This window comes from Ctenopharyngodon idella, chromosome 9 (genome assembly GCF_019924925.1).
Source record: "Ctenopharyngodon idella isolate HZGC_01 chromosome 9, HZGC01, whole genome shotgun sequence".
Classification (NCBI taxonomy): Eukaryota; Metazoa; Chordata; class Actinopteri; order Cypriniformes; family Xenocyprididae; genus Ctenopharyngodon; species Ctenopharyngodon idella.
Window position 1 is genome coordinate 18810801 of NC_067228.1, and position 20935 is coordinate 18831735.

General features: G+C 38.6%; 2 protein-coding genes across 10 annotated transcripts in view; both read left to right on the forward strand.

Annotated features, from left to right (window-relative positions):
* Positions 1 to 374: 374 nt before the first annotated feature.
* On the forward strand, positions 375 to 10805 carry sf3b1 (splicing factor 3b, subunit 1). Of its 7 annotated transcripts, XM_051905547.1 has the most exons (25): positions 376 to 542; positions 1332 to 1504; positions 1606 to 1707; positions 1889 to 2003; positions 3940 to 4019; positions 4130 to 4318; positions 4691 to 4940; positions 5033 to 5245; positions 5346 to 5467; positions 5576 to 5773; positions 6038 to 6139; positions 6220 to 6399; positions 6495 to 6581; positions 6709 to 6979; positions 7094 to 7239; positions 7370 to 7516; positions 7629 to 7754; positions 7835 to 8056; positions 8136 to 8318; positions 8429 to 8540; positions 9098 to 9218; positions 9307 to 9438; positions 9531 to 9803; positions 9905 to 10121; positions 10235 to 10805. In XM_051905547.1, exons 1-25 carry the CDS (start codon positions 515 to 517, stop codon positions 10391 to 10393), a joined length of 3948 nt encoding a protein of 1315 aa, XP_051761507.1. In that variant the 5' UTR covers positions 376 to 514; the 3' UTR covers positions 10394 to 10805. The 7 variants fall into 7 exon arrangements, 5 of the variants coding, with proteins under 5 accessions (XP_051761509.1, XP_051761511.1, XP_051761510.1 ...); XM_051905548.1 differs by lacking the exons at positions 376 to 542; positions 1332 to 1504; positions 1606 to 1707; positions 1889 to 2003 and adding an exon at positions 2108 to 3645; XR_007931601.1 differs by lacking the exons at positions 5033 to 5245; positions 5346 to 5467; positions 5576 to 5773; ... (13 more) ...; positions 9905 to 10121; positions 10235 to 10805 and adding exons at positions 2969 to 3026; positions 3591 to 3645 and having other exon boundaries at positions 375 to 542; positions 4691 to 4823.
* A 1722-nt stretch (positions 10806 to 12527) lies between these two features.
* Positions 12528 to 20935, forward strand: part of ankrd44 (ankyrin repeat domain 44) — a 31433-nt gene continuing 23025 nt past the window's right edge. The window contains exons 1-2 of one of the 3 annotated variants that reach the window (XM_051905553.1): positions 12528 to 13046; positions 20064 to 20147. In XM_051905553.1, coding sequence (XP_051761513.1) covers positions 13020 to 13046; positions 20064 to 20147 — 111 coding nt within the window. In that variant the 5' untranslated portion in view covers positions 12528 to 13019. The remainder of the gene's footprint in view (positions 13047 to 20063; positions 20148 to 20935) is intronic. The other 2 variants (XM_051905555.1, XM_051905554.1) reach the window with 2 other exon arrangements.

The window sequence follows — 20935 nt, forward strand, 5'->3', positions numbered from 1 at the left end:
ATTGTTGATTCTCCATAATGCTTTTTAAAAACTATAGTTGGATCTCTGCCTCACTGTAACGTATCCATTTGAAACAATGTGAGTATATATGCGTCTTATATAATCCTTCTGTTTGGAACAGATTTAGAACAGCTGTGTAGAACTGCTCTTTTGTGCCGTATAGAGATAGAAAATAACATGTCCTTATGCCATTGCTCGGAATAAAGTGTGGTCTTTGCCACATAAATATTTCATTAATTAAGGTGTGTTATAAATAGCTTCATTGCATTTTATCTTAATAACCTATATCTTGGAGTCTGCAATAAAAATGTAAGCACAAAGAAATCTTCCAAAAGCTACACTATGGCTGCATTTCTCAAGCAAAGCGGGGGGTAGACTACAGAATGTTGACATTTGCCAGCTGTATTGACTAGTGCTTGCTTGTGCTTTGCGCATGCGCGTTCTTGTGACCGCAGTAGAGTCGGATGTGCAGTCAAAGGCCTTCCGGTACTGAGGCGCACACAGCAGCACGAAAATGGCGCAGATCGCCAAAACACATGACGGTAAATTTATTCAATTATTACTTAAGAATATATCGTATTTTGTCGTTCATACATACATATTGTAGTTGTGGTGCGGTTTCTTGTCGTAAAAGTGGAATTAGCGGGAAATAAGCAGAATTAGACCAGTTTGAGGCGGTGAATAGAATATGGCGTCTGATCGTTGAATAAAACTGGCCGTGGCGCACATGAGAAATATCAACAAATCCTAGAGATTTGTATTGTGGTCTATAGCAGAGTTATGTCTAACATCCATTTGCAGAAATACGTATTACTCCTTATGCAATTTGTCTGTCTTCATTGTGTACATGTTTAAATACGCTGGTTAAACGTCGATGTATTGAAACCAAAATGGCGTTGCAAACACAGTCAAACACAGAACTAAAGTTTTCCCATTCCACACTCAATTTAAACCTCTATGTAGATAACAAACCACATAATGGGTAAACTTTAGTTTGTAGAAATATGAGTAGTATTCATTGTCCAGATATATGCTGTGCTTATGTAAAACGCGTGAATCTTTATGTAAAATAAACAATATACATTACGCACTCTTGTTTATATTATAGTAGATTGCGATGTATTATCTAACTTATTTATATATATATATATATATATATATATATACATATACTTATTATCTAATATATATACTTATTATCTAATATATATATATACATACATACATGGGTCACAGAAATTATTCAATAATTTCTTGATAGTTATAAATATTTGTAAGCAGTTTATAGGTAGTTTGGGGTTCTGATTTCTGGTTGTTGTTGTTTTTCTTAGACATAGAGGCTCAGATCCTGGAAATCCAGGGGATGAAAGCCGCCCTGGCAGAGGGAGTTGACCAGGGAGTCGGCCTTGATTCCACTGGATATTATGACCAGGAGATCTACGGAGGCAGTGACAGCCGCTTTGCCGGATATGTGACTTCAATTGCTGCCAACGAGCAGGAAGAAGTAAGTGATGATATAATGCTCTCAGTTTTAGAAGAACCCATGTCAGAATGTGCAAGTACTGCATGGTGATGTTTCTGATCCCTACTATTTTTTTATTTCAGGATGATGATGAAGATTCTTCCACAAGTCTGCTTGGACAAAAGAAACCAGGATATCATGCACCGGTTGCAATTCTCAATTCCATTCCTCAGTCAGATGAGCAGGTAATTAACAGGTTTTTCATCTTCAAGTTGCAACATTCTTTTTGTTTTGCTTTGTGAAGTCTTCAATGAAGCTTCACCTTTTTTTTTTTTTTTTTTTTTTTATGTATTTCCCAAATGCATTTGTTGTAGTCTTTAAAAGAGAACTGTGGTTATAAAATATTCTGTTTTGCCCACCCTGCAGTATGATCCTTTTGCTGAACACAGACCACAGAAGATTTCGGACCGCGAGGACGAGTACAAGAAACGCAGACAAAAGATGATCATCTCCCCAGAGCGTCACGACCCGTTTGCTGATGGTAAATTTCACACCATTATTCTCCTGTTTATTTTATCTGTCCATGCCGATCAGTATTTACTCTGCCCATGAAGTTCCGGTCCAGACCGGTCTTTTTGCTGCTTAACCCTTCGAACACCACCCAACAGCTTGCTCTCTGGACTCAACTGACCTGTAAGACTGTCTCAGTAAGACACAGATAATTTAATAGAATGCACTGAGAACTAATTATGATGGATTAATAGTTATAAATGAGTTTGGCAGCAAAGGTTTTGGGAGACAGTTGGTTGGGTGGTGTCATCTGTCTCATCAAGGCATAAGTTGCAGGTAGGTGTGTTGTTCGAAGGGTTAATGTATTTTTTTGTGTGAAACAGGCAGTACAATAGTCAGGCACCTCCAACACAGACACTTTGAAGTATTAGCAAAAGTTTTATTTTCACTTTTCTCTTTTTCCATAATATATTCTAGATATTTGCCCAATGGCATGTTTGCTAGACACCCCTGATGTGTCAGAGTCAGTAATTCTTTTTTTTTTTTTTTTTTCCTTCCAAAAAAGAGTGGAGCTCTAAATAAACTTGAGCCACCTGTGGACAAGCATTACAATTAACTGTGTTTACCGGTTGTATTGTTACAAAGCCAAATTGAACATCCAATAAAATTTTTCCAGCTATTTTAGTATCTTTAAACCTATGGCCTGTGGGTGCTTACACTGCTACGAATTAGCAAGGAGATTAGGAAGTTCAGAACATGTTTAAACAGGCTGCACACTCTCAAAACTGCAATATTCGGGATCAGATTATGGGAGGGAATTGATTCTGGATCAGGCAAAACGTCTTGCATGTAGTCCCAGACAGAGGAAGCTTTACAAAACTGTTGTGTAAATATATTTCTATTTTATTATTATAAAATAGAGATATATCTATTGAAGAATCTGTGTACCAAGATTCCACAGGCCCATACTAACTGTCCTTAATTTCTCTCCTACAGCAGTACTGCTATGCCAGTCCTGTCTGCACTCTCTTAAGGGTGCAGCAACTCGTCCTGTGTAGGTTATGGTCAACAAAAAGAAGCGTGTTTATCAGATAAATCAAGACCATAGTTGGTTGTTTTGCTCAGGTGTGAGGCCAGAGGGCCTTTCAGGGGAATCCACCATGGTTTCACAAAACCTTTTTTTTTTTTTTTTTTTACTTTTATGAAGTTATATGTTATTTTTAAAGCCTCATCAAGGACAATTTTCACAACTTCATGTCCTCCCTTCTCATTTCAACTTTTTTTTAAAAAACCAATTCATCATAGTTTTTTTTTTTTTTTTGAATGAAACCAGATGCACAATTATGCACTCAAGTGTGCGTTTTAAGTCCTTAATCTGTTTATGATTTACTTTTTAAAGATTTTATTAGAATTCCCCGAAGTGTTCAGTGTCTCTGACTGCAACACGTATAGTAAAATAAATTATTTTAGAAGTCGGTTTTTGAATACTACAAGGTTTTTTTTTCCCCTTTTTTTGTTTATAAATGAGTGACAAGAGCAGAACAGGTGGTATGCTATTGTGTGTGTGAGTTCAAACCCTTTTCCAAAGTGTTACTAATGGTAAAGAGAAATTTTCTAGGCTTCTTTTCTGCCGGTTGAAGTCTGACTGCAGAGGGACCCTTGGCACTGAAAGTGTACGTATTCTGGAGAGCGCAGCCCAGGACCCTGCATCATGGCTATATCCTCTCCTTATCTCCTCTTAAAAGCAACAGAAACCTCTTTGTACCTGCCTGTTCTTAATGTATGACTGTAAAGAGTGCTTAGCTTTTATTGCCTAGGGTTGTTTTGTGTTATGAGAGGACAGTAATTTAAACATTTAAGGCCATCTATTCAGGGACAGTTGACTGTAGTGTTTTGTGTGTGAAAACACTGGTTTTGAGACTCACTTGGCTGACCTTCTCGCATTTTGTTGGTGCTCTTTCGCATAGGGGGCAAAACACCGGACCCCAAGATGCAGGTCAGGACGTACATGGATGTTATGAAGGAGCAGCATCTGTCCAAAGAAGAGGTAAATGTTTCTCAGCGTCATTGTGCTTTTGTTTTAGTGTTCAAAAAGTCACAAGAAGTAAAATCAAGAGATTTTCCTTTGACTAAAACCTTCCATGTTACTTTCTCCAGAGAGAGATCAGGCTGCAGATGGTAGAGAAAGCAAAATCTGGAGAGCTGAAAGCAGTGAACGGCTCTGCTGCTTCTCAGGCTGCTGTGGCCAAACGCAAACGTCGCTGGGATCAGACAGCCGACCAAACCCCCAGCAACGCCACACCCAAAAAAATGTCCAGTTGGGACCAGGCAGATGCATCTTCTGAAGTCAGTTTGTTTTCTCTAACAATATTAGGGCTGCAACTTATTGCGCTCAGTCTTTAAAACATATGCTTACAAGTTTGTTTAAAGCACATAATATAAAGTATTCTCATATTTGGGCAACTTAATTCATGCAAAAAGTCTGTTTCCTTCACTGTATTTAAGATGTAATGAAATGCATTATTCACTACTGTAAAGGCACAAGTTTTTTGTGCACATTGTGTACAAATGTTACTAATCAAATTCATCTAAGTGTCAATTAAATTTTTCATTATTAATTTTATGGATTTTATCAATTAGTTGTTGCAGCTTAAACAACATTATCACAAAGCCACTTAACCTAGGAATATTTCTAATCATGATCTTCACTTTACCCAGACCCCCGGACATACACCCGGACACACACCTTCCAACAGTCGTTGGGACGAGACACCAGGCCGTCCCAAAGGTAGCGAGACCCCGGGAGCCACTCCGAGTACCCGTATGTGGGAGCCCACACCGAGTCACACCCCAGCTGGAGCTGCCACACCTGGTCGAGACACCCCTGGACATGCCACTCCCGGACATGGAGGGGCCTCTTCCAGTGTGCGCAAGAACCGCTGGGACGAGACACCAAAGACAGAGAGAGGTCTTTTATTTTCTGTCCATTTTGTTGTACAATTTCTAATAGTAGGTACTTAAAGCAGAGTGGTTATAAGTTGTTTTTATTTTGTGTTTCAGAGACACCTGGTCATGGCAGTGGCTGGGCTGAGACTCCACGTACAGATAGAGGAGATGAGTCAGTGGGTGAGACGCCCACCCCGGGTGCAAGCAAGAGGAAGTCAAGATGGGATGAAACACCAGCCAGTCAGATGGGCTCTTCAACTCCTCTGCTCACCCCTGGAAAAACACCTCTGGGTACACCTGCCATGAATATGGCCACGCCCACTCCAGGTACAGGACCAATATTGTTGTTTATTTGTATAGTTGTTGAATTTAATGATGTTTTTTGCATCAATTTGTGGACATGCTGTAAATTTCTCTATGTTTGCAGGCCACCTGATGAGCATGACTCCAGAACAGCTGCAGGCTTGGCGCTGGGAGCGAGAGATTGATGAGAGGAACCGCCCATTGACTGATGAGGAACTGGATGCCATGTTTCCAGAAGGATACAAAGTATGTAATTATATTAACATCTACAGAACACCTTTTGTTTCTGTGTGAAAATGAATTAATTGAATTAATTGCTGATTGGAATTGCTGATCATCTGCCAATTCCTCTAGGTGCTGCCCCCACCAGCAGGCTACGTGCCCATCCGCACCCCTGCGCGTAAGCTAGCTGCCACTCCCACCCCCATCGGAGGAATGACTGGCTTCCACATGCAAACAGAGGACAGATCTATGAAACAAGTCAATGACCAGCCCTCTGGAAACCTGCCCTTCCTCAAGCCAGATGACATCCAGTACTTTGACAAACTGCTGGTGAGTCACATGTACAACAGTGATATCCCATGTACAATTTTGGGTTACTTCAAAAAAAAAAAAAAATGTAGTTTTTTTTATTATTATTATTATTATTATTATTTTAGTATTAATTTAATATTTTAAATAATAATTATTAGCATTAGTAGTAGCAGCAGCTGCATGAGCAGCAGTGGTAGTATTCAAATTTGTTGTTGTTGCTATAAGCATATTAATATGATTTTGAATTCTTTTTTTGACTGATTACCCCATCCCTGTTTGCAGGTTGAAGTTGATGAGTCCACCCTCAGTCCAGAAGAACAGAAGGAGCGCAAGATCATGAAGCTGCTTCTGAAGATCAAGAATGGAACACCTCCCATGAGAAAGGTTAGTATCCTTTCTTAAACTTAATGGACTGTAACATGTAATCTTGCAAATATGATTTCTAATGAGCTCTCTCCTTTCAGGCTGCTCTTCGTCAAATCACAGATAAGGCCAGAGAGTTTGGTGCAGGACCCCTATTTAACCAGATCCTGCCACTGCTGATGTCTCCTACTCTGGAGGACCAAGAGCGTCATCTATTGGTGAAAGTCATTGATCGTATTCTCTACAAACTTGATGACTTGGTTCGACCATACGTCCACAAGGTAAGTCCAAGTTACCTGTAAGCATCGGTTTTAAAACTTGAGTGGATGTGTTCCTTTTCATTGGTCTTTTCTAACTTACCTGTTTGTTCTTGCAGATTCTTGTGGTGATTGAGCCTTTGCTGATTGATGAAGATTACTATGCTAGAGTAGAGGGTAGAGAGATCATCTCCAACTTGGCAAAAGTAAGATGGTTGACTTAAGATAGAAAATATCATCTTTGGTTGATAACAGTATCCCATTGGTAACAGTTATTAATTAAATGTTGAAATTATTTAGGCTTTAATCAAATCTACATTTCTTCTTTCACAGGCTGCCGGTCTGGCCACCATGATCTCCACCATGAGGCCTGACATTGACAACATGGATGAGTATGTGAGAAATACGACAGCTCGTGCTTTTGCCGTCGTTGCGTCTGCCCTGGGCATTCCATCTCTCCTGCCTTTCCTCAAGGCTGTTTGCAAGAGCAAGAAATCCTGGCAGGCTCGTCACACAGGCATCAAGATTGTACAGCAGATCGCTATTCTCATGGGCTGTGCTATCCTGCCCCATCTCCGCAGCTTGGTGGAGATTATCGAGCATGGTTAGTATGGCATTGTGGTGAAGTCTGTCCGACTCCATCTGTATTTGGGTGTACCAAAATTCTTTAACATTGTCTGCTATATGGGCCACTCTCAATCTGTTGTTTTTCCCTCAGGTCTTGTGGATGAGCAGCAGAAAGTGCGAACCATCAGTGCTCTGGCTATCGCTGCCCTGGCTGAAGCTGCTACGCCGTACGGTATCGAGTCCTTTGATTCTGTGCTGAAACCTCTTTGGAAAGGTATCAGGCAACACAGAGGCAAGGTGAGCATGTTTGATCAATGGAAAATTGAAGTCGTTGTTTTATTTGTACCGTAAGTTTGCTTTCAAACGTAGGTTAAAAGGATTGTTATTTTTAGTAAATGTTTTGAACACTATTTTTGTGTTGTTTCAGGGTCTTGCTGCCTTTTTGAAAGCTATTGGATACTTGATTCCTCTGATGGATGCTGAATATGCCAACTATTACACCAGAGAAGTGATGCTTATCCTCATCCGAGAGTTCCAGTCTCCTGATGAGGAGATGAAGAAGATTGTCCTCAAGGTGCGTCAGGAAAAAACTATTCAGAAGCATTAAAAACGTGATTTTTTTTTTTTTTTTTTTTTTTTTTTTTTTGGAACATTTTAGGCTAACCTTTTTTCTTTTTACATTTTAGGTGGTGAAGCAGTGCTGTGGCACAGATGGTGTGGAAGCCAATTACATTAAAACAGAGATCTTGCCTCCCTTCTTTAAACACTTCTGGCAGCACAGAATGGCATTGGATAGACGCAACTACAGACAGGTTTGTGAGATCACCTAATTAGGAAAAACAATAACTATAATCAGTACACATTTAACTTTGTCTTTTTACCTGCTTTACAGTTAGTGGACACTACAGTGGAGCTGGCCAATAAGGTAGGCGCAGCTGAGATTATTTCCCGTATCGTGGATGACTTGAAGGATGAAGCTGAGCAGTACAGAAAGATGGTGATGGAGACCATTGAGAAAATCATGGGCAACCTTGGTGCTGCTGACATCGATCACAAACTGGAGGAGCAGCTTATTGATGGTATCCTGTACGCCTTTCAGGAACAGACCACTGAGGTGAGTTTCAGACGTTGCTGCAGTTAAACAATCCTGTTCTGTAACTCTTCTTGCATTATAATTTTGCCTGTATCTCCAGGACTCTGTGATGCTGAATGGCTTTGGTACGGTGGTGAATGCTCTGGGTAAGAGAGTTAAACCGTACTTGCCTCAGATCTGCGGTACAGTGCTGTGGCGTCTCAACAACAAATCCGCCAAAGTCCGTCAACAGGCCGCTGACCTGATTTCTCGCACAGCGGTGGTCATGAAGACATGCCAAGAGGTGAGGGAAGCCCTTATGTTCATTTATGGACTGGAAAATACTTATGCTGGTTAAATGAAAATAATTATAGTGCTTACTAATATATATCTTGCTCTGACATTTCCCTGTAGGAAAAGCTCATGGGCCATTTGGGTGTGGTGTTGTACGAGTATCTGGGAGAAGAATACCCAGAAGTGCTGGGTAGCATTCTTGGAGCTCTTAAAGCCATCGTCAATGTCATTGGTGAGTGTCGGCAAAAACATTTAATTAGTGGTGCTTGCTAGCCTCGATGCATTACTCCAGAGTATTAAACTTTGGCCACAATGTTTGTTTTTAGTAATGCACTGAAATGTCAGCAACTAAACATTTTCATCCAGAGCAGCAAAAATCACCATAATGGTTTTGGAGGGCTGACTTAAAAAGTAATGATTAATTAGTGGTTTTCTGATGATGCTCTTTGACTTTCAGCGTCTATTTTGTGCACACAACGTAGGTAAACTACAACAGTTAAACATGATGCTAGAGTAGCACTATGTAAAATTTGTTCAACTTAAATATCGAGAGGCATCTCCTAGCCAAGGAACTTTACTACGACATCCTAAACAGCATCCCGAGTTCAGTTACACAATTCCAAACAATTTTTTCGGTATTGGTTTGCAGCTAAATGGAAACTCTAAATTCAGATTTGGTTAAACTAATTTTGGTGCGTCAATGTTAATAAATTTGATAAATTTGAATATTGTTTCTACTGCTTTGCTTTCTGTTGACTTAGAATAAATGTTTAAATGTCCCGTTCTCAGGTATGCACAAGATGACCCCACCTATCAAAGACCTGCTTCCACGTTTGACTCCCATCTTGAAGAACAGACATGAGAAGGTGCAGGAGAACTGCATTGATCTAGTGGGCAGGATCGCTGACAGGTCAGTCCTATGGTTCTTCGCAGAATTTAAGCCATTAACTTTTGAAAAATTCTGATAATGCCTCCTAAACGCATTGTGTCCTTTCCAGGGGTGCGGAGTACGTGTCTGCCAGGGAATGGATGCGAATCTGTTTTGAATTGCTGGAGTTGTTGAAAGCCCACAAGAAGGCCATCCGCAGAGCTACTGTCAACACTTTTGGCTACATCGCCAAGGCCATTGGGTAAAGGACAAAATCCTTCTTGGTAATGTAGAATCTGTTATTAGAGGTATGAAAATGTTGATTTTTAACTTGTCCTGTTCTTAATTCTCTAGTCCTCATGATGTGCTGGCCACACTGCTCAACAATCTGAAGGTGCAAGAGCGTCAGAACCGTGTGTGCACAACGGTAGCCATTGCTATTGTGGCCGAGACGTGTTCGCCATTCACCGTGCTTCCTGCGTTGATGAATGAGTATCGTGTTCCTGAGCTTAACGTTCAGAACGGTGTCCTAAAGTCTCTGTCCTTCCTCTTTGAGTATATTGGTGAAATGGGCAAAGATTATATCTATGCCGTCACACCTCTGTTGGAGGATGCTCTGATGGATAGGTAAGGAAGTAGATTGTTGCTTTTCACAAGACAGTTGCCACTTAAAACATGCAGATTGTTTTCAATAGTACTCTATAACTTTCTGTATTTCTGCTCTCTAGGGATCTAGTACACAGACAAACAGCCAGTGCTGTGGTGCAGCATATGTCTCTGGGAGTTTATGGCTTTGGCTGTGAAGATTCTCTCAATCATTTGCTCAACTATGTTTGGCCCAATGTCTTCGAAACGTCTCCTCATGTCATCCAAGCTGTAATGGGGGCCCTCGAGGGTCTGCGGGTGGCAATTGGACCTTGCCGCATGCTGCAATATTGCTTACAGGTACATTTTACTTCCAACTTGGAATCTGCACATTTGTTTGCTATTTATATAAAAAAAAAAATTTGACTTGTAAAGACTTATCTAATGGCTCAATGTTTTTTCTCCCTCAATAGGGTTTGTTCCATCCTGCTCGCAAAGTGCGTGACGTGTACTGGAAGATCTACAACTCCATCTATATCGGCTCCCAGGATGCACTGATCGCACATTATCCTCTTGTCTTCAACGATGAGAAGAACTCATATGTTCGCTATGAGCTGGATTACTTCCTGTGAATATGTCTACCCCCTTACATGTGCACTCTCTCCTCCTATATCTGTCTAATTCATGGTTTATAGGACTTGGTCCATTTTTTTATGTTCTCTGGTAGATTGCAACCAGTGCCACAGATTCTGTGGTCTAAAATTAATTTCTTATTAAAAAAACAGAAAAATGTCGAAAAAAAGAATCTGTCAAACGTGACGCTTTTAGATCTTTGGATTAGACGTTTCTGTTTTTACGGCGTGGCACCATGCACAGTGAGAGTAAAGGTTGTAGCACAGTTTCTGGGGAATGTGATTTATCTTCAGTAAGTCTTTTAACTTGAGACATGTGCTGGTCTGTCAAGTTCACTCTTGCTCAGTCACATCTGTTCTTATTATAATGTTGCTTAGTTTGGCTGAATAAACGTTTGTGTATTAAAAGTCATTAAGCTCCTCTGTGATGTTTTTAATGGTTTAGCACGACCAAATTAAGTCCTGATTTTTTTATTTTTTTAGTGTTAAGTTTTAGATGTTGTCTAAAACTGGCTAAGTTTCATCACCTGCAAAATGACAACTGGGAAAGTCATTCCTAACATTTTATATTTGAAAATCAAATCAGATTGGACTGCAGCCTGAACATAGACCTTTGATCAAGCTTATTACAAGACGTTTTAAACCTAAGTCATGTACTATTAAAGCTTACCATATTTTAAAATTTATAGTTAGAATTTTTTTTGTACAATATTTATTTTTTCCATTTCCTTGTGGAAGGATGTTGGTTAAATGCATCCATTATATGAGGTTTTGTTTGCTTATTTCCCACATTCTGCTTAGACATAACAGCAGACATAGAGGGAAGAATGTCATTTGTGGTTCTGCACAAACATGGGGGTCCTGGAGTTTCTCGATCTGAAACAATGTGAGGCTATACTCGAGTAGAGAATTTCAGACATCGTTTTTACATCATCCTTTCTGATAACATCTGCTCTTTTCAATGAAATTGTAAACAATGGGGTTTATCGTGGTCTGCACTATATGTTTGAGCTGATCTTGACGGAAAATATTCTTTTTTTAGTTTTATTTTTTTTTGGGTCAGTGTTCCTTGGCTACTAAGTTTAAATAAAAGAATGATTTGGATCAAAAACATATGCCTTTTACCTGGAAGACTTCATGTTCATTCCGAAGTAAGTTTGGGAATATTTGAACTCAAACTTACCTCTCAGTTTTTATTAAATATTAAAATGTTTTAGGAAATAATTTAATTTCACTATATCCTCCTGTGTAAACGCAACAGCTACTTCCTGTGATCTCCCTTTGACCTGTCAGGCCAAACTCTCATGCCTCTTTAAATATAGCCTCTCTTTCAGTCAGTAACACACAGTCAGTCTGTTAGGTGATGTCATCCAGCAGAGCACAAACAAACACTGATATTTGCTTCCAGGGACATTGTGGGCAAGTTCCTGTTTTCAAGTTCATTCCCTGAAAAATGCAGTGCAGTCATTTATTAACTGCACAAGCAACGAGACAGAGAACAGCAGCCAATTAAAACCTAATCACATAAGTGTTCATCTTACATTTAAGTGTAAATCGAAAGATTCAATGACAATTACAAACCGTACAAGCTTCCTGAAAGTCGGGCACCATAAAATTTATTATGATAAAACAAATCCATATTCACTCAAACAGATGAGATATCTGTATTCTGTGCGTACATTAAAAAGATGACTGGCTTTGAGAATTAATTCAGCAAATCGGTTCGTTCGGACACTAAAACGATTCACTTACGTTGGAGTCATCACTCACTGAACGAATCATTAAAAAGAACAGATTCTTTAGAATGATTCGTTTGTTCGTCAGACTAGCGAGGGCATCAGTGAGGCGATGATGTTGGCCCCTCGGAAGAACTGACAATCCTGTGCATCAGATACAGAAGGAGAAACGAAATTACAAATCCTACTATGGTGACTGAATAGTTCATGAATATCAATCAGGTTTTCGTGACGTTATTTCCTATTCTCCCTGAAGCATCCAGTCACATATCCTAATTAATATTCATGAAACGGTAGTTTATTCATAAGTCCGCAGTAGGATTCGGTAATTGGCCATCTCAACAGCGCCCACTCGGACAGCGTCTGCCTCTCAGCCAATCTGGGTATATTATTAATATTCATAAGTCAGACCTTCGCCATAGTAGGATCCTGAAAATAGCAAGGGGGAAGCATACAAAAAACCGCTGACTTCCTGTATTTCTTTCTAACGAATGAATACATAACGCAGAACATAAGTGAGTGAGATATAATATCGGAAATCGGTATCGCTGCTGTTGCCACTGCTGTAAATGCGGATTGTTTACAGCAGCCCTCGCATCCTTTCCTCCCTCCCCTTTTCCTCTTTCCCGGAGCGCCGGAGCGCTGGTGGTGAGGCAGCGGCCACAGCTGCTCCCGCTTACCGAAGATAACGCCTGCAGACCCGGCCACGGCCGTCACATCACCCCGGGCCCCTGGAGGGTGCGATCCACAGCAAAGCAGGAAGCAAGCTTTGATGCCACATCATTGTGCAGGATCATCCTCCCGTAAAAAAAGAGAACAGCCTCGTCTGGATTTTATTAATCTTCACCTCCAGGTCTTTTCAGGAGTTTGGATGTACTGTTTCACATGATATGGCTGTTCTTAAACTAGTCGACCAGGTAATTGCACAAAGCTTTTTGAATTAACAATATATTTTTGATCAATTAGATGATGGCATGCTGCTTGGATCTAACTAATATACATAATGAACATAATAAACATTATGTGATGTTCCGTATATTCTTGCTGCAGAAACTGAATGATGTATTGCATAAGCCATATTAAAATGCATGTCAGCACATGCAAGTCTGTTTAATGTCTGTTTCTGCTGTCATGCATTTTGCTAAAACGACATTATCCTTGTTGGAAGATTAAGTTCTCTTCTGAAAGACAAATACGGTAACAACAATTCACATTTATTGCATAACTTGCGTAAAATTATCTGCTTTCATCTAGAGAGAACAAACTTCCTGCTGTCTGCTGTAGTGTGCTGTGATGCTGATGTTGATATGGCTCTTAAATCTAATCTGCACACCGATCCAGGTTTCGAGAAGAAACCCGCTTATATTCATTATTATCAGCAGCACACCTAGTCAGTTTTCTGTTTTAACTAGTGTAAGTTGAATACCAATATATATATGGTTGAGCTCCACCCAGTCAAGGTCCTTTTTGTCACGAACATCATGATTGTTCACTGAATCTTTTGTTGAGACATTAGCAGTAATTTAGGTTCAAACAATACTCTGTTTGCAGCCTAGTTGGTAAAAGACTGAATTCATTATCATCTGATATTATCAGTGATAAATTTAATACTGCTGCTTTATTTAGTTATGTAAGCTATATTACACACTTGGATTGACGTTACATCTTTTGAGTCACCTCCAATAATTGTTAGTTTTTCATGTGTCATTTGGTGGGCAAAAAGTGAGAAGGTGTAGTTTTTGTGTAGAGTAGATCTATTTCCTTAATGGTCATGTGATGCCCTCATATCTAGACAGACACTATTGCAAATGTTCTAGGAGGCTGTCCTTGCAACCAGTAACTTGATGTCTATCATGGGCCCCATGGACTTCATGTCAAGGTCAAGAAGATTTTTCAGCTGTGAGACTGTAGAGACTAAAAAGTGTGTACTAAATGTTTGCACACTACACGGTTAAAGGAATGTTTCGGATTCAAACAAGTTAAACTATCGACAGCTTCATGTTGTTGATTGCCACAGAAACTAACACCAACTTGTCCTTCAATTTGTAATAACAAACCTGTGTGTACAGTAATGCATTTACAAAAAGTGTAAGCGATTCTAGAGGATTTAAAAGTAGAAGTGTTCAGTTCATATTTTTGATACAGCACTTAATTTGTTTGTACATGTTCATATTTGAGCTGTATTCATTTTTTTTTTTTTTTTACAAAAATACAGGAAGAGAATTTAGCTTTCTTAACGCTGGTCAAAAATCATGCCATTTATTTTAATTAATTGCTGTAATTTTATACATTTTATTTTTACTCATTTTTTCTCAGTCAAAATATTTTTCTAAAATAAAAAAATATTTGTGCTAATCTCAGATATGCTGTCAGCTTAATAATAAGTAAAATATTTTCCAGAAAATATTTAAATAGTTTGTTTTAGCATAAAGATGATGTAAAGGCCAACTGTTTAATTTTGGAAACAATTATTTAATTTAGTTGCCTTCATAATATTACTATTTTTAATATTTTCCTCACACTGTAAACTGGATTTTTATTCAGAAAAATATACAGTTGCTTTTATATTTATCAATGAGGTCCCTCACAAGGGTATCATCCTACTTTATTGGTGGTGCTACTTTTTTAGGAGGATGATCTTTAATGTACTTGCATTTATGTTTAAAAAATAAAGCATAAACAAAGATAAGGGAATAATTTACTGAAGTGAGTAGATTTTTTTCTGTGTCATGACAGGAGTTGGAAGATTGGATAATACTTTAAAACATTTGCATTTTACATTCATATATTTAGCAGACATTTCATCCAAAGCGGCATAGGAACATCTCAAGTGTATAATGTTGTAAAGTTGTTTAAGTCTTGTGGCAATAAAAACTGGGTATTTTAACGTTTATTCTGGCACAGTGCTTAGCCAGACTTCCATTAAAAGTGCATTAATGTAAACGCATGTCTTGTTTGTTTTTACAGACTTAGACACAAGTTGAAATTATTTTTTGTGTGGTAATTGACACCATGCCCTAGAAAGTTTAACTTGCATTAAACCCATGACATTTATTTAGAAAGTTAATAAGTGACTCTATGTGTTCGGAGCGTCAGTAATGTTTACAGTCATTTTGGTCTTGTGTACAGTTTAATTTCCATACTTTGCCCCAAAGAGGAAAGGAACAGGAAGTTGTTGAATCTCAACATTCCCCTCTCATGTTTTTTTTTTTAGTCTCAGAGGGTTATATGACACAAGTTCAGAGAGCCAGAGAGGGAGGAAATAGAGGATAGTGTGTTTACTGCTTATTTATCAGTGCTTAAGACTTCAGATGGTTCAGTTATGCTCTTCATAACATACATTACACATTATTGTGACTGTACATCCAACCAAAAAGAAACAGTTGTTTTGGTTCTATCCATCAGTTGTCATTTGAACGGAAGCAGATCTGAATGCGAGTTTGCAGTCAATTGTAAGAAAAGGTGCAGGTTTAAGTGGACTAAATGATTGGAGAAGTCTAGCATAAGTTACTAGAGAGAAGTCTGTTGTTTCACTGGAAGCTCAAGTTTGATTAAAAATTACGTTTTAAAAACATTTTAAAAATGAAATATGCTTGGATGAATTGTTCACAATAAGATCAGTAACATGCCTTTAGAAAATAGATTGAATTTCCATTTCATGCTGACCTTATACATCTGGGAAAAACACTGTCACAAGGAACTAGATTTCAGTTTTGCAGTTCATTTTTATGAGACATCAGCAGTTCCTCATTTCTGCTGTTTTGAAGAAGAGCCTGCAGTGTCAAAAGTGGAGGAACCTCAGCCTTCATTGGCTAAGAAGAAAATTTAGCTCACTTCTATTGGGTGACGTGGGGACCTGGAGTTAGGGGGAGGCCGTGTAGCCTAATGCATGTCAACAAAGGCTTCAGTGTTTGAGTGTTTGGCTTTGGCAAGGAGTGGTGCTGGGAGGTCGGGGAATGTCCTCATTTGTGATGAGCCCCGTCCAGATCCCTGCTTGTGCCAGTGCTCAGCAATCTCGTCCCGAAGCTTTGCGGTGCCATAACACAGACAGCACTGTTGTCACCAGCTGTTGTGTTCTCTTTCCAGGGAGAGACGAGATGTGTGCTTGTGTATGTGATCAAGACAGAGGCAACATCTCATAGTGAAGAGCATTCAACATTGTGTTCTCATAGATTCAATGCTTTCATAAAAGAGCTCAATAAGGATGGCCCGGGGCCAGCGTGAGAGAGTTTGGGCCAGTGCTGTGTTGTAAATCTTACATTTGTTGATCTTGTGCATGTGTTTTTTTTAGGCCTTGTAAACTTAAACATTTGGTTTCTTGAATTCTCATCGAATTCTGCTGATTTAAATATGTCACCAAGAGAAGAATTTCTGGGGGATCAGTGGTGAACTAATTATTATTAAAGGGTTTTTTTTTATTTTTTTATATACCCTTTATAAGATTTTCCTCTTTTATCGCTCAGGAGATGTTTCAGCTTGGTCTCAGATGTATCTTTTCAAATTTCTTATATGATATGAATAATATGAGGTCCAGTGTTGGGCAGTAGTTACTAGTAACTAGTTACAGTAATAATATTACTTTTTACAGTAACTAGTAGCGTAACTAATTACTAATAAGTTTTCAGTAATAATATTACAGTTATCATCCATAAAACAGCTCGTTACTTGGTTACTTTTAAAGGGTTCGAATTCTGTCGTTAATTACTCACCCTCATGTCGTTCCACACCCGTAAGACCTTTGTTAATATTCGGAACACAAATTAAGATATTTTTGATAAAATCCGATAGCTCAGTAAGGCCTGCATCGCCAGCAATAACACTCCCTTTATTCAATGCCCAGAAAGCTACTAAAAACATATTTAAAACAGTTCATGTGAGTACAGTGGTTCAACCTTAATATTATAAAGCAACTAGAATACTTTTTGTGCACCAAAAATAACAAAATAGCGACTTTATTCAACACTATCTAGTGATGGGCGATTTAAAAAAACTGCTTCATGAAGCTTCTAAGCTTTACAAATCCTTTGTTTTGCATCAGTGGTTCAGAGTGCGTATCAAACTGCCAAAGTCACATGAACTATTGAAGTTTCAAAACACTTATGATGTAACGAAGCTTCGTTTACTGAAATCATGGGATTTTGGCACTCTGAATCACTGATTCGAAACAAATGGTTCATTAAGCTTCGAAGCTTTATGAAGCAGTGTTTCGAAATTGCCCATCACTAGATATTGTTGAATAAAGTCGTTTTTTTTTTTTTTTTTTTTTTTTTGGGCACACAAAAAGTATTCTCGTCTCTTTATAATATTAAGGTTAAACCACTGTAGTCACATGAACTGTTTTTAACCCTTTAATGCCTGAACTCCTACTGATTTGAAATCCAACAATCCAATAAATCCTAGATTTATTTTCATGATTTTCACAACTTGCACAGTCAGTATTACTTTACTCTGGCATTATATGGCTTGCCCACCCACATCCCTCTGATCCTGATATAAATTATATTAATATAATTAAAAATCTTTTTGGAAAATGAAACATTTTCTTACAAACTTCTGTGATTTCTTTTGATAAAATGCATCATGGAATATAATCGTATATGGGTAACAGAGAAAGCTACAATTAGCTTCAAGCTACACACGACACTTAATGAGATTAATGCAACACTTTTACTTAAGTCACTATCAGTCACCATTGAATATTTATAACAACTTCTAAACATGATCCTGTGTGGATTTTGGTCAAATGATGAGGCAGAAATATGTTGTTAGTAACATTTTAGAAGAATTTTATGGGGAAGATATGCATTTACAACTTCTGTGGGGCATAAAGGAAAAGTAATATAACTAATAGTGTAACTGATTACTGTTGCCAGAAAGTAATAAGTGATAATATTACTTTTGAAAGGTGTAATGAATAATAAATTACATTTTTTGAGTATCGTGCCCAACACTGATGAGGTCACATTTATTGTTGTTTGGCAAGGTGAAATCTGGGCCATTTGAATAGAAATCCACACGATCTGGAATTTCTCGTGAGGGCGAAAGATTTCCCTACGCAGATTTCGCAACGGTTTCAAGTTGGTCACGTGTTGACCAACAGAAAGCTGCTTGATTTGAAAGTGGCTTCTGTGTGAGCTGTGCTTCATATATCGATACACTATATTAGAGCTTTTTTTGTGCACAAAAGTTCTCGCTATTGTGACTGCACCTGAAAAATACAGAGCTAAAAGATTTGTTTCAGAGAGAGATCTCGTGATATGATATAAAATCTCTGTATTTTTCAGGTATATATACATATATATGATATGGTAAGATGCATGAAAAGAAAAATGCATAAAATTGTTCAGCCTTTGGTTTTTTTATAGAGCTGAGTAACTTGAAATGACTAACAGAAATGACTGATGGCTTGTGGCGAATTGGCACAGCAGAGATCGTTTTTTTTAATGGATGATGAAATGAGTTTGAAGTGAGTGGGTGTGAGATGGCCTGTTTCTGCAGCTGAAAATAGAGCAGATCTCAACAACACATCTCCTGTTGTTTCTACACCATTTGTTTGTATGCGTGCATGTTTAAGAGAAAGTCAAAGAGTGAAAGAAGCTTTTCTTAGAAACATATTTTGACATGTCAGAATTGTTTTATATATATATTTTTCAATAAACATAACATTTATTTACAAAAAGCCATTATGTAACTCCATGACAGCTATCAGTTCATATAGGGTTTGCAATGTATGCTGATATACTGGTAAGACATTAAAAGTTCCCCATCCTGTGTTGAGCCCTGAACCACCCCTGTGTGTTCATTTGCATGTTGGCTTGACTGCATGTGTTCTGTTGTATAGCGGAAGTGAAAATGCTTTCCACGCTTCCTCTGTATCGCTTCTGAGAAGGTGAAAAAGAGCAACAGGAAGTGAGATGTGGGGGTTATTGCAGATAGAGACACTGGAAGTATAGATTTAGCCAAGTTTGGCTCAAACCACCTCGCTGTCGTTGTGCCTCTCTTATCCCACGCATATGTCAGATTATCATGGTTTTCATTGTGCTGCCATTAATGGTTAGAACTTGGCACTTGAATTCAAGAAAATAGCTGGCAAATACAGTTTCTAAATATATTTGGGATCACTTTAGTCTTTTCATAAACAAGGACTGAAGATGATAATTATGTAGAGAAAATATGACTTTAATTCAGTGTGTGGTGTAAAGCTTCCTTGGGGCTCTTTGGGTCCTGATTTGGCCTCGCTGTTATGACGCCATTTTATGGAAATGGTGAGGCTGTGTGGTTTCAAAGCCTACTTGTCTGGTTGTGTTAGTGATTTATGCTGAGAAACGGAAACTTATTATTTGAACTGAATGACAAACTTTAAGTGATTCCAATAGATATAAACATTACGTTTATGTAATCGGCACAAGGATAGTCTAGATTGGTGCATTGAAGAAAATGTGGTGCTTACTGTTGTATAACCTGCTGCCACAATGTTATGGTGGTTGATGGATGTTTCTGTATGATGTGAAGGTGTTCCGAGTGGTTTTTAATGTGTTCCTATGTGGTTGCTGCATGGGGCATTAATAGGTGGTTTCATTCTGGGTGGTTGTTAGCATTTGGGATTTGTTCAAATTTGTAACCTTAAAAGTTGCAGTTGCAGTCTATCTATCTATAGTCAATATTGTAGCAACAGTCAGTTTCAAACCAAGCAGCTTTTTGTTGGTCAGCACAGCAGATACACAAGACCAACTTGAAACCGTTGTGGAGTCTGCTTTGGGAAATGTTCCACCTTCACGAAAAATTCCTGAATTCATATTGAAGTGACTGGATTTTCGCTGAACAACAGTAAATGTGACTGCACCTTAAGTATGACTGTATGAGCTATAATAACAGTGATGCTTCATGCTTTTGTTCTTTAATACCATGTTTAAATAATCTCTTGTTTTTCACAGCCACCCCTCGTCCAAGCCATCTTTAATGGAGACCCCGATGAGATTCGTGTGCTCATATGTAAATCTGAAGACGTCAATGGACTGGTATGAAGTTTCTTCTCTTCTTCTTTTCACATGACTATATCTCATCTCTTTGTTTCCTGGAGCACAATAGTTGAGAAATCCCATGGAAAACAGCCAGAGATTTATATACATTTGTCTCAGTAAAGGCGACAGGACACAAAACAGTTTTCAAGGCCATTCTTCTTCCAGAATATTTATTTATTCTGCTTGTCTGTCTGTGTCCGCCCTAATGGCTCCAGCAAGAATTAGCTCGCTGTCCGAATGTTTTTTATTGAGCCGCTGGTCAAAGTCATAATTTCAGGCTGCATGAGCAAACAGGTTCAGACAATAGACACGTTGAGATGTCACCACCGCAAGTGTGTGAGCACATTAATACACATTGACATCTCCATCAGTGATTGTAGAGAGCCAGTCAATGCTCCTTTGTTGTGGTGGATCCCTTGCAATGACGCCCAGTCAGTATATTCCATTTAACAGTGACCATGTCTATGCCCAATTTTTTGTGAAGGCTTTGCAGTCCACAATGGGACTTTCGAAAATGTACAAGATTTTGAGGTTTGAAAATGGTGGAATGTACTGTATAGATCACATGAGCCTGGTTTGAATGACTCAATTTTAGTGTTGATGTAGGTTTCCTGTTGAAACAGGAAGTTAGGGCAAGACATATAGGCTCATCCTTTTTTTAAAAAAAAATTAGACAGTACCTTTTTGTTTATGCCACAGCTTGCAAAATATGATTAGCTGTTTGCACTTGGTATGTGGTTGTAGATGGTATTAGAAGGATTTTCTATCCATTTTATTGGGGAAAA

What these genes read in the sequence shown, in the direction of transcription:
- sf3b1 (XM_051905547.1), top strand. Translation starts at nt 515, where the DNA reads ATGGCGCAGATCGCCAAAACACATGACG. An exon ending in GAACACCTCCCATGAGAAAG is followed by an intron (nt 6,140 to 6,219) that starts GTTAGTATCCTT and finishes CTCTCCTTTCAG; the next exon opens with GCTGCTCTTCGTCAAATCAC. An exon ending in TACATCGCCAAGGCCATTGG is followed by an intron (nt 9,439 to 9,530) that starts GTAAAGGACAAA and finishes TTAATTCTCTAG; the next exon opens with TCCTCATGATGTGCTGGCCA.